The sequence below is a fragment of the Idiotropiscis lumnitzeri genome, chromosome 1 (assembly GCF_059441095.1).
Source record: "Idiotropiscis lumnitzeri isolate Australia: NSW breed Sydney's pygmy pipehorse chromosome 1, RoL_Ilum_1.0, whole genome shotgun sequence".
Taxonomy (NCBI): Eukaryota; Metazoa; Chordata; class Actinopteri; order Syngnathiformes; family Syngnathidae; genus Idiotropiscis; species Idiotropiscis lumnitzeri.
The window spans coordinates 13,541,088-13,554,718 of NC_142391.1; the positions used below are offsets into that span (position 1 = coordinate 13,541,088).

General features: G+C 39.8%; 1 protein-coding gene across 1 annotated transcript in view; it reads right to left on the reverse strand.

The window, feature by feature from the left end:
* The window catches only part of dnajc17 (DnaJ (Hsp40) homolog, subfamily C, member 17), a 36,401-nt gene that overhangs the window by 21,079 nt on the left and 1,691 nt on the right, over window positions 1-13,631 (reverse strand). The window contains exons 2-8 of the mRNA XM_088318400.1: window positions 9,054-9,123; window positions 7,713-7,771; window positions 7,530-7,617; window positions 3,373-3,449; window positions 2,523-2,628; window positions 1,762-1,811; window positions 561-638 (exon numbers count right to left, since the gene is read on the reverse strand). Of these exons, the coding sequence (XP_088174526.1) occupies window positions 561-638; window positions 1,762-1,811; window positions 2,523-2,628; window positions 3,373-3,449; window positions 7,530-7,617; window positions 7,713-7,771; window positions 9,054-9,123 (528 nt within the window). The remainder of the gene's footprint in view (window positions 1-560; window positions 639-1,761; window positions 1,812-2,522; window positions 2,629-3,372; window positions 3,450-7,529; window positions 7,618-7,712; window positions 7,772-9,053; window positions 9,124-13,631) is intronic.

Genomic DNA, 13,631 nt, shown 5'->3' on the forward strand with positions numbered 1-13,631 from the left:
TGAGAAGAGCACATTTCCTCATGCCTCCCTTGGCACTGCGTAATCACCTGGTAAGAGGGGCATGAACAATGGCGTGCACGCCTTTAAAAGGGCACTGCAACATTGCCTTTAGCACTTTCACCACAACAAAACTTAATGGGCCTTGTTTAAAGGGAAGGGAAAAAAATGAAACCATCCACAATTCTGAAGTCATGCAGCCCTCAAATGAGTGCATATTTGTATGCAGGTTTGATACCTTGGAGCACTGCGTTGGAACACATTAAAATAAGCAGCGTTAAACACATTTTGTAAAGTTCGCAAACCATGGCTAATATTATGTGAACGTGTTTTTATTTTTGTTGAGGCAAAAAAAATACTTTAATATCTTCTGTAATATTTTATGCAAACAATCTGAACATGGTAAAGTGAGTAGGTGTGTTTTACAATGTCTTGTAAAGTAACAGTCACTTTTGATGCCTTTGCAAAGAGTTCACTTCTTTTCATAAGCAACCCTATCTCTGAATCCGGGATGTCATCATCTTCGTAATCACTTTTCATTCCTGGAATTTGTCGGTCATTACCTTTTGAAGAAGCTTAAGAAGGAACTCTTGACAGTAGCCACCATTTGTATCGTCCTCCTTTTTACACTTCCATTTCAACTGAAAAGAGAAAGAAAACAGAAGAGAAGTGAGTGACGATACCAAAAATGAAAAAATGGTTTTATGCTCTCTTATGTAATCAAGAGCTGCAGGGAGTAGAACCATGGTATTAGGACAGATTTTTTAAAAGCTTGATATCCATCTGAAGGACGCATTTTGAACAAATTTTTGGGAGCAACATGGGATCAAGCTCAGCCTTGATTTCCACCATATTACATGAGGTTGTTTTAACAATTACTGGACAAGCCTTTGTTGCGGAGGAGTACGAGCTACCACAAAAAGATTGCAACATAGGCACGATAGTCATGAGTTCCTGTGCTGCTAAAACCAGATCTTGCGCAAACTCCCTAATCAATCACATTGTTATGGCCCAGCAAATATCACAAAATAAAGAAGTATTATTAATGGCAAGCACAAAGTGTTGATTCAGGTCCAGCGATCTGCTTGCTGTCAAAAAAAGAAGCTGAATTTCTGGGAATGGGATTGTTTATGCAGCCTCTTTTACTCACAATAATGGTAAAAGAGAAATGTTAAATATTTGCTTCACATGATGGCTAAGGTTTCGTCTCACGATTCTCTCAGTTACAAATTTGATAAAATATTACGATACAACCGAAAATGGTATCACATAATTGTGAAACAGATCATATCAAAAGGGAAGAACAGAAGAATATACAAGTGAAAGACCAAAGACGATAGCCTTTCCAACAAAAACTCTGTACGCCTGAAATACAATGCCCTTAATGCTTCATGTCCATGAACGTGGACCCTGACGTTGTCCGCCACGGGGCTGCAGTTTGTTGTTCTAACTGAGCACAAAAATGTAAGGGAAATCCCTCCAGCACTGGACGGCTATCAAATTTTAGAACCAGATTTAATGTTTAAAAACATTCTCAAACATCCCCAGTGTCTGTTAATATTTCAGGCCATTACGGAGAGGAAACATAACATGCCCCTTTATGGCAATTTCGAGTCTCTTCTGAGATCAGCAGGCAACTGATGAGTTCTACCAATGCCCTGCACTTTCAGAAGCTCCATATCACCTTCCACGGATGAAGGATTGGAGACTGAATCTCAAGCCTCATCTTTCCCCCCTCGCCCAATTAAAACCACGCAGATCTACCTTCAATTTCGGGGTGACGTTGCTCCTGGAACATCTTTCCGATGCACAGTCTAGGGAGGAAATGAGGCATTAGCTGAAGAAGTTAAAAGATAAAGAAAACGTTCAGGCAGCCATGGGACTAATGCATATGGAAAGTCATTTTAATTTGGCTGTCACATGGTGAATGCCACAGACATATGATCTACGGAGTGCCTCTTGAGAGAGGCAGAGGGCCGCTCCAGACTTTGGGGGGCCTGACTGCGTGCAAGTTGAAGATCTGCTGACTTCGCATGAGTAATTGCACAACCACAAAAAGAGGTCTAATCTCGGGCCAACACTCCCAATTTCCCTTACCTTCACACACATCCATACAATTGATTTATTAGGCTATTCCCCCCCCCCTCATCTCTCCCAAATTGGAACACAGGCGTTTTGATGCAAAAATATGCTCATGAGGTCAAGTTCGAGGTTCCCGTGTGCGTGTTTGTGCGTGAGTGCGCTTGATGTTTGACATGCAACAATGTCTTCCTGCCAAGAAAATAGAATTGATCAATTTTAAAGCATTATTATGCCAAAAATTCACATATCCATTTAGCTCTTGTTTATGTGTGACTAATATTTGGTAAAAACCTGCCTGGCCGTCTGACATAAAACGATTTTGTGAGCGCAAACTCAACTCATGCAGGCAAGACAAAACACCGTGGTGCTGGCCTGGTCTGTTTACCCCGCAAACTACCACAATGGATCAGATTCTAAATTAAAAATGCAAGTATTGGTGTGACCGTAGACTCCCGCGTTTTGCTGTTCTTGTTCTCTTTGGATCTGCTCTCTGATGAGCCTCTGTTCTTCCTCAAGCTGTCTGGATCCCTCCTCCCTCAAACGAGTAATCTGGAGGAAAAAGACATACAATACAAAGATGTAACAACTTACAGGGCTGGAAAAATCAGAATCTTGGCATTTCATTTAGCAACAATAAATTAATGTCAATAACACATTAGATTATAAGCACAAAAAAGTAATAAAACAATTACAGAAGATAAAGTTTATAGAGCTGTACATAAAATTCCTGCATTCATGATTAAAAATAATACATTTCAATGCAGATATCTAAAATGTCCCAGCGATGTAAACAACTAAATCAGATTTGAAACTAATTTGTATGTAAAACTAGCAATCATCCAAAAAAGAAGACAGTGAAATCTTGTGACTTATTGAAAATATTGAAAATAGGACACCGCCCCCTACTGGTGAGCTTCTGTCCACCAAGGCAAGAAGCCATATAGCATCATGTACTATGACTCAACTTGGAAGGATGTTCTGTCCACCTTTTCATATGTGACAGTGTTTCTGAATTAAGTGCTTCAAGTCATGCAATATCACCTAATGGGTTTACACATGATTACTATGGCAGTGAAACGATGAAGCATCTGTTTATGGCCACAAACTTTTTGGAAGCTTCCAACTCAGTGAGAGAAAATTAAATGATGAAAAACAGAAATCCAATTTGGGTAAGCTGCTGAGTGTTTGTACTGGACCGGAATGTATCCCTAAATTAATGCATGAGGGCAGATAGTTGAGTGAAATTGGAATTTTCAGCCTCTATGCTCCCTCTTTAACCCATCCTTCTCTCACCTCTTCTTCAAGTGTTCTTGTGATTTGCACTTCATCTTGGGTCTGAGCTTCTGCTTGTCGCTCTCTTGCCTCAAGGTCTGTCAAGCGTAGAGACAAAGGAAGTCAGTCCTTATTGAGAATGGATGCGGTTCAGAACACACAGTCCCCGGCAAAGGTATTGGAACAACAAAGTTAATTTCTTTGTTTGTGTTATGCAATGAAGACATTTGGTTTCAGATCAAAAGATGAATATGAGATTATTAGATCGAGAGGTTGTGTATTGTGGCACGTCATGTCACCTTTTTTTTTGCGATGGATGCATCAATTGTTTTAACGCCTCTTCTAAAGGATTAAAAAAAAAATCTACAAAATCTGCAATTTGTCGTATCGCTGTGAATGGCTCATCATCATCATATTAAATCGCTAATACAATTGCATTAAAATACATGGATACAGTATGCTACTCATTGGCATGTACACATGGATTATATAAGAGAGTATTGTTACAAGAACTAAAAAAGTCAAATACAACATCACAATGGGGTTGTCAGCTTGTCAGCCAGATCAGTCAACCTGTTATAAGCCTGTAGGAGTCCGGACAGAATCTCATGGCGTTCTCTCTGAAGCCTGACTCTCTCATTGACCGGGATAGATCTTCTCAGCCTGATTAGTGGCACATAACGACGAGACGACGTGGTTGTTCCTGAAGTGTTATCGACGACACCTCCTTGTGGCGTGCCTGAAACATGAGATAAAATGTAAAGAACATAAATAACCTCCATTGCTAGGGGGGCGAGATAAATGACGTCGTCCGGCTGTCCAAATATAGATAAGGAATACATGTCCTGACATGTGTCGGTGAGAACAAGTCTATGCATGTTTACAAAGATGACATGCTATTTCTAAACCTAACTGCATGCTGTTTCTTAGCTTAGCTGTATGCTATATCTTAGCTGCATGCTATTCCTTAGCGGCATGCTATTTCTTAACCTAACATCATGTTATTTCTTAGCCTAGCTGTATGCTGTTTCTTAGCCTAGCTGTATGCTATTTCTTAACCTAGCTACATGCTATTTCTTAACATAACTGTATGCTATATCTTAACCTAGCTGTATGCTATATCTTAGCCTTGCTACATGCTATTACATAACGGTAATAGAAAGGGTTAGGGGCCTGATGTGACGTAACAAGAAATGGGAGGGTGCTTGGGGGCGGGAGTGGGCGGGGAAGTCATCAATCATTTTTGACAGAAGTGTGATTCTGGGGGCGGGGTTATGATATAATCATAAGTGGGCGGTGTTATGGCGTCATCAATCATTTTTGACAGAAGCGTGATTATGGGGGCGTGGTCAATTTTTGACAAAAGCGTGATTGTATTATCTCTCTGGGGGTTTCTCCCTTCAGGTGGTAAAATAAATACTCTGTTGCAGGGGTGTCAAACTCATTTTTGTGAACGGGCCATATTGTAGTTATGGTTATGACTGTGAACCCATATAAATGCATGATCACCTTACGTTATCACGTACACACAATCAATAGAAAGCCAGTTTTGAAATCAAAAGCCAGTGAGTAATTGTGCAACAATTTTTCAATTTATTTTAAAAGGGGAGGATTGGTAACAAATAAATGGCAATATCGCAAATCTCAATGTTGTTAAAAGTGAGGAAAATGTGTTAGAAACATGAAGTTGCATATGATTTACTCTTTGCGGGCCACATAAAATGAAGTTGTGGGTCAGATCTTGCCCCCGGGCCTTCAAGTTTGACACATACGCTCTTTGGGTTACAGTTTGGTGATTGACTTGGCGAATGAGCATCCCTCTGATGAAGTCTTTTTTGCATAATGACACTTCTGCCGATTAGTTTGGGTGCACTTTTTTGTAAGTCGCGAGACAAAAGGGTTCTGTTGATTTCCGAATTCATTTTGCTGCTACCATCATGAGTGACATCTTCAATAAAGACTAGTGAGTAGGGCTGGGCGATATGACCTAAAATCAATATCGCGATAAATTAAGCAATTTTACCTCGGTAGCGATAGATGCGCGATAAATTTCCGCTAGTGGACCAAACTCAAAATAAATGCAAGAAATGCATATTAACTGTTTTTTTTTTTATTGACCAACTGGTACACATTACTTTCAATGAAAAATAAAAGTACAAAAATCATTTGTATAAACATTCCAAATAGCTTGCTTTGCATGACTTGAACAATGTCACAAAGAACAGGAGAAAAGGAGTACCTCTCGCAAAAACTTTTCTGCAAATAGATAGCGCCAAGGTGCTGTAATGCCATGTGCAAAGGCCTAGATTTGTGTGAAGGTTTCTTGTAAACAATATAAATAATGCCATGTGCAAAGGACCTAGTGTGGTCGGCAAATAAAATGCTCAATAAAATGGGGAAAAGGTCTATGCAAATAAACAAGTGTGCATCATCGGGAAAATGTGCCGTCTCAAGTACTCTGGTGCGCAGTCGCCACTTGTCGTCTATGTAATGCACAGTCAGGCTCAAACAGGGATCCATGTCGCGACTCGACCACAAGTCGGATGTGGATGCAAAATGCTTGACATGTCTAAAGTCCCGTCCCGATGTTGTCCATATTGGGAAGTACGGTTTGCGACAAATATTTTCGTACCTCTTGCCGGCTACTTTCATGAGGCGTTTAAATCCTGCGCGCTCCACTGTAACTAGAGGAGCTATATCTTTAGCTGTGTGCTAGGCTATCGCGTCCACCTCTTGGACGTTCTAACGTATGGTGTAAGCCTCCGTTATGGGCTGTTGTCACTGGTCGAACCTTGCTTCTCCCGTTGAACTTTCAGCACAGCATGGTTGTCTTGTGGGTGGTGAAAAAGAAAAGGTTGGACGCGCTGTTTTGGGTGCTCACGACGCACTTTGCAGTTCGTGTTCTTTTGCTCAAACATCGTCTTTATGGAATCCAAAACATTTCCAAACGACAGATGTCAAATTTCTTTTCGGGACAAGCGCAACAGGAACAACTTCAACTAAGGTTACTTCATCTTCAGCCGCCTCTTGATTTGAATCGCCAGCTACGACCGCGTCGTCTTGTTTTCTTTTTTTGTTCAGCTGAGTGGAGTCACGTGACTACAGCCCCTGTAGCCGTCTTAAAGGGGCATGAACATAGCCGCAGACAGAAAAGCCTTTTTTTTTTTTTTTTTTTAAACACCGAATTTACCGACATGGGCAGAATGATGTCGGTCACTGTATTAAATTTCGGTAACGGTAAATTTTCGGTTTATCGCTCAGCCCTACTAGTGAGTCTGTTCAAGAAGAAGCCAAGCAAGCCCAAGCCACAACATTACCGCCACCATACTACAAATGAGCTTGTGTGTTTTGGATCTAAAGCAGGTCCTTTCTTTCTCCATAATTTGACTTTTCCATTAGTTTGGTAAAGGTTTAATCTTGGTTTCCATAAATCATTGTTTCAAAAAATGCTGTTGCTCATCGCTGTACTTTTTGCAGATGAGTGGTTTGCATCTTATGGTATGGCCCGTCCGTATATTTCTTCTTTTGAAGTCTTCTTTGAACAGTGGACTATGATGCCTTCACCCCAGTCCCGTGGAAGTTGGCAGTGATGTCACAGAAGGTTGTCTTAGGGTGTTTCTTTACAGATCTCACAATGTACTGTATCTGTCATCATGGTTGATCTGTTCGATGTCTGTTGCTCAATACAGCAGTAGTTTCTTTCTTTTTCATGACATTCCAAATCGTTGCATTGGCTATGACCAATGTGTGTGCAATAGTTCGGATTAATTTTCCTCTTTTCTCAGCTTCAAAATGATTTGCTTTTCGCTCATAGACAGCTTCCGGTATTCATGTTGGCTTAACAACAAACGCAGTTTTCACAGGTGAAACACAAAAACAACGCCCATCAGTCACGTTTGCTCACTTGAAAAGTGGGTGGCTTCAAACAAAATGTCTTATCTCTTGAATTGCTGAACACATCTAGATGTAAATATGAAATAAAAGCTGGAAGTGTCAATGTGTGTCTCATATTACCCATTTCATCTGAAACAAAAATGTCTGCAGTATCACGACGAAAACAAAGGAATTGGCCTTGCCGTTCCAATACTTTTGAAGGGGACTGTATATCATCAGATAAGTTAGAACAAAAATTTATGTGATGAATTTCAACACAAACCAGTCACATACAGGCAACCTACCAAGCTTTATCTTCTTTCTCTTGTCATCGAGTTTGTGGTTTCGTTCCTCCGCTTGTTTTTTGGCAGCACAAACCTTGTCATAGGCAGCCTGAAAACACCACCATGAATGCCAGGATAAATGATGTGTGAGTGTGCATATCACAAGACATACAAAGAAGGGTAAGGTGGACTCTGTGGACCTACCTTGGCAGCAGCATCGGTAAGCACCTCCAGAGCCTGAGACAACTGGTGGAAGAGCTCCGCTGGCACAAAGCAGAGAGAGAAGCAATAAAAGTAAACGTTGAAACTGAAACCAACAACATGTGTTTCTTGAATAAAATCAAACGGCCCAATTTGCAATTTTGATACATAGGTTTAGCGAAGGCTAGCGCCTGATGTCTGAAAGTGCCAAAACACTGACATCTCCGGTGACAACCCTGCAGTACTGCACCAGCCCCATGTCTTCTATTAGCGCACCGAGAGGGGCCAATGCCGCAATCATCACTACCACGCAAAATTCCCCACTGCCTCACTTGTCAACTGACACACACAGAAAAGCATACAAGAAGACCACAAGTGCTCCCTATCATGCAACGCTACAGCACTATACCAGCCAAACCTAATTATTCTCTTATGGGAGATCTGGCCGGGCAGTATGGTTACTCCACGCTGGAATTGGTGAATTCCAACCAACAGGAGGCTCTGGGATCATACTGCCAGCGGAGGTCAGGTTACTTACACGCACATGCTATAACAGGCTATGAAATCCAACTTGGAGAGACCTGCCATGCCCACAAGGTCGTTCAAGCTGTCACAACATTTGGGGTCGAGGTGGAGAGAATGACAGGAGGGGTGGGTTTGGGGGGGATGGGTGACCTCCAACCCCCAAAAAAGCATGACCCCGTAACTCACCTCAAAAAAAGCATGCAAACTTCACCAGAGAGGCTGCACATCCCAAACTGGGCGCAGTGCAGTCTCGTGCGATCGGGACAAAGCCTGTCCATGTGTGGGTTCAAGTGTTGAGGCCCTCCAAACCGCTTCTTCTCCATTTCTGGGAAACCGACCCCCCGCTTTTACATTATCCCTCTCAAGCACCAACCCCACCAATTTCCCTCATTGTCCTGCATGACATAATCAAGAATTGTCTGAGCCATCCAAAAGCCACATAAACCTCACTTGGTATTTTGCCCAGCCTTTTTTCCAAGGTGTCTTTTTGCCCGTCTGACAAAAAAGGTATACACAGATTTCCTTGCGTGATTATACATCTGCTAGTTTCCGACTGCGTGCCAGACGATACAAGAAAGCAAAAAATACACCGTGCGTAATTTGACTGCTTTCGTCTGGCTAGAAAAAAAAAGTACAAAGACCCAACTAAATGTTTCAACATTGGATCTTAAATGGGTCTTTACGGATGTTTTTTAAACCACATTTTCAAACTTCTAAAATAAATCAAGTCCATCAAGTTTCCAGTTTTATTACACAAAGTTTGACTGACAGGTTGATGCTTCCGGAAGGGGAGAAAAAAAGTTGGGTGTATTTACTTACCTGCTTTTGGGTTGTCGGGGTTTTTGTCTGGATGGCATTTCAAAGCTTTCTGGCGATAGGCTTTTTTTATCTAAATGAAGAAAATCAAAGTTAAGAATAAAGGCACACTATGTACTTCACAGTGGAACGCATTCACGAGAACACAAAAAAGCACTACAGTATCCACTTGGACACATTTTGGCAAAAGTGAAAGTACATTTCTAGCTTTCAGAACTCTGTGTTTATGTTTAAATCAGGGACTGTATTCTTTGGATGAAATCAACACCTGATCATATCCTGTTTCCTGTCCTTCTGACACATTAATGGAAAGGAACTGCTGCGGCACATACCACAGTAAACTATCCACATGAAAAGTTGGGCTTGTAATGTAAATATGAGCTGAGCACTAGTCCATTTATATTTAAACATTTTAAAAAATTATAACAGACAGCCATTATAAAGAATAACGAATACCACTTCTACCAGTCTGGTAATTTTTGTGGGGTTCAGATAACGTAACCAGAATAATATGTCCAATATTTTACTTATAAATATTTTTCTTTAACTCAGAGTTAGAGGCTGGAATGTTAAACATTATTTTATCGATCTTAGGACAAGTTAAGGTCAAAGTAGTTCTCATCAGAGGAAGCGAGTAGGCGATTGGAGAGTCACTGTGGAGCTTCTTGAAAAATAAAAACAGTCATTGTTTTGCACAAGTTATAATTATGCGCTTCCAGTGGTCTCAGGCAGCTTTGCCTCTGTTCTGCATTATGTTCAGACAGCTCAGATAAATCCGTCTTCTGCCAATATGTTACAGGTCAAATGAAGCACCTCTCATTATTCATTCGCAACAAACACCTTGGCACCCTGGCATGAATGTTTCTTTTCGTGCGGACTTTACTTGGGCCCGGGTGGTAACAGATACAAATCTAGTCTTCTCACTCCATTTTGTTTTATGTATGGTTCAAACAATAAATAGCTCAAGGAGAGACCAGTAATCATTAGGCAGCTTTTCGCCTTGATGCTTGGCAAACACTTTGTAGAGCCTTAAACTGACACGCAAAGCTGGGGAATGGTGCCATACACGCTTATTGTTGTTCTAAATCGACCTCCCCCTTTCAGGCTGCCTGTTCATCCATTTTTCTGTGTGTCCTGTAAATCTTAAATTGGAACAAATTGTAATTTGCCGACATTAAAATATTACTAGATTGGAGCAAATTGTAATGTATAGACATTCAAATATTACTGGAAGGAAACTTGGCCAATGCACAGTCCACACAATGAAATGGCACAGCTAAATAAATAAATACATAAATAAATAAGGCAACACTTATCAACTATGCTCAAACTTTGCTTGCTGTATTTAGTATATTGCAAGCAGACAAAGAAGTGATAGTGTACATTGTTTAGTATTTTTTGTTTGTCAAATCAACTATTTTGTATTCTTAAACACTCTTTTCAAATGTTCATTTATAGAGAGGGTTGTGACAACATCCTTCTCACAATTGTATGGAGCAGGGGTCCTCATCAGATAATCATCAAGGTCTGCAGAAGCGAGATAACAATCCTAATCATTTGAATCAGGTGTGTTGCAGCATGGAGAGAAGGAAAACAGGTAAGACACCGGCCCTCGAGGAACAGGATTGAAGAACCCGGGTCTAGAGGGAATTCAGAGGATCTAAGTACGATAATATATCCAGAGACTTTGAACAAATGTGGACTACACTGCCTTCCACTCAATAAATGCCACATTCATCCATATTTTAGATGCAGATGCATGTTTTTAATCAAAGTAAACTTTGGTGAAAGGTACAAGTACCAGACAGATGAAGATGTCAGGTTTTTCTACTCTATACATTATTTAAAAACAAAAAATAAGGTTAAAACGTGCAAATTTACAAAAAGCCCACCATTCCATTTGTCATGTTTGCTATCATCTGCAGCTAGTAGACAAGATAAACATGTCCCCTCATTTGCTGTCAAGCTAGCAGATGTTTAACATTGTTAGGGGAAGCTGAGCAGTTGGACTTCGAGACTCTATCATCAGTATTATAGTCTGGCAGGCAGGAGCTATGTTGCACATCATCATCATTGGCTCTGCACAATTCAGTTCTTGGATTAAGTTAACACACAAGAGTGTTCACTATTTTGGCTAATAGTTGGTTCACAAATCAGAACAAATGTTCACAATATGAATAATTAATTTCAAATACTGTCACGGTTACACAACCTTTATTAAATATACTGACATCTTTTAAGTAATATTTGTACTGGCAAATAAGTAGGTTTGTATGTATTATAAGTAGGTAATGGGGAAAAATAGTACATGATGAATGAGGAGGGGTAATAACCACAAACGGAAGATAAATTATTAAGACATAACACTACCTTTTGATCGACGTATATGACAGCAAACCAGTTAGTTAGCATCTAATGCAAGACGAACACAAAGCTGATATGCATTCTTGCAGGTATCCCGGATTTATAGTCGTGTGAATGGTAACTGGTTGGTACATAAAGTTAGCTGAATTGTATCTCATGCCATCTATTGGAAGAGCAATTACAGTAAATGTTCTGCCTGCCACTAAACGTTGCTGCCGCTGGCATTGACAGATAAATAAAGATAATTTGTAGTAAATAAATAAATAATTTTCAGACCAATTGAGTGAGATTGAAATATTATTAGTGAAATATTAGCAGGCACAACCGGGAGAACGAGGGAAGAGAATGAAGGCTTGGAAAAAAAAAAAGGCAATGCAGAACTTTGTACCACTGACAACTCTCATCACTTCTTTTTGATTCAGAGGCAGGCTGAAAGACAGAGTGAGATGAACAAGGTCATTAACTTGGTTTTGTGGGAGGAATAGTTGGGTTTCTTGAAACAAAAACAATGTATGACAAGGGAAACAGCAAGGACAAAGTCCATTGTGAAATGTCAATCATAATCATCATACAAACAAGTTGAGGTAATGAAAAGCTATTCATAGTGAAATGTAACAAATGAACCTGCAAGTGTTACTAAATTAACTGTATCACTCACTTAAGTAGGTTATATGTCACTGTCATGGCAATACAACCAAATTTCTCATTTGAGTCTTGAGGGCACATTTTCTGCTTTAAATCTCTGCTTTAAATCATTTGCGGCCTCTAATATTTTTGTAGTGCCACTTAACGTTTTTTTATGAGCACATGTGGTGCTCAGGAAAAACGGAACATCAATTATATGTGCTGAAAATGGACCGTGGAGGAAGTGTACATACAAGTAGAGAGAACAAAGTATGTTATAATCATTCTCAATGAAATGGAAGAAAATACCTCCATAAAAGAGGCTTAAGTATGTCTGTTGCAAATAAAAAGTAATGTCAGATGCTCTTAGTTCGCAAATACATCTTCCAAGCATGCAGCACATGTATAAGACACAACACATCACAAGATAATGCGATTAAAAAAAAAAAAGTCTACACACCCCTGTTTAAATGCCAGGTGTGTGTTATTAAAAAAGAAATGCGCCAAGATAGATAATTTAAAAACTTTTTCCACCATTAATGTGACCAATAGCTTGTATGACTACATTTCTTTATTTATTTATTTAAGCTGTTCGAGAAGGGTTTTGCTTTTTTCTCTCTCCTTTTTTTCCTAAAGTTTTCATTCAACATTCGTTTCATCAGACCATAAGAATATCTTCCAATCACAAGTAGGAAAAATGTTCTATTGTCCCATGAAACAAAGGTTGAACTTTGTGGCCATACTGTAGCTCCAAAACGTATGTTTGGCACGAACACAACACTGCTTAAGATTAGCAGACAGTGGAGCATGGCGGTGGCAACATCATGTTTGGGGTGTTTTTATTTATTTTTTCTTCATCAGGAAGAGGGGCCCCAGTCAAAGATATATATATATATATATATATATATATATATATATATATATATATATATATATATATATATATATATATAATAGGTTGTATAGATTAAAGGTCACACCACTTGTGGAAAATGTTTTAGAATTATTTATCTTGGTCATATTTATATATATCACAAAAACCTGGCAATTGAACAGGGGTGTGTAGACTTGTTTTCATCCACTGGATGATGTGTGGCGTCTTGGCTTTTTGACGTTGTCTCACTAAGTAATCAGTGGAAGGTTAAATCTTCCTTGAGGTCATTGTGATCTAATACTTGTTGGTATACATGAGCACAAAGTATGCACATATGTGCACCCCACTATTATAACACTGGCCAATCAAGGACTCTAACATGCCAGCAACCACAGCATTTATCCGTTGACAGAAGTGACAACATAATGGAAACAGAATATGAGGAATGCAAATCTAAAACGTCAATGCTATAACTTTACAAGCAATGACAAAGCCCACAGAAATATGATCTGGGATGAGCCGCTTGCTTTCTTTGTGATGAACAACATGACAGTAGTGGTCAAGCAGCAGCCAAATAACTGCCCATCAGCTGACATCTGCCTTCACTGAAGCCCCCCACTGACTAAATATACTAGCAACAAAAATGTCTCATCCCTCACAGCAATCAGCAGACTTCATGCGTTTTAGAATCTTAATTCTGGCCCCAAAACCACCACTAA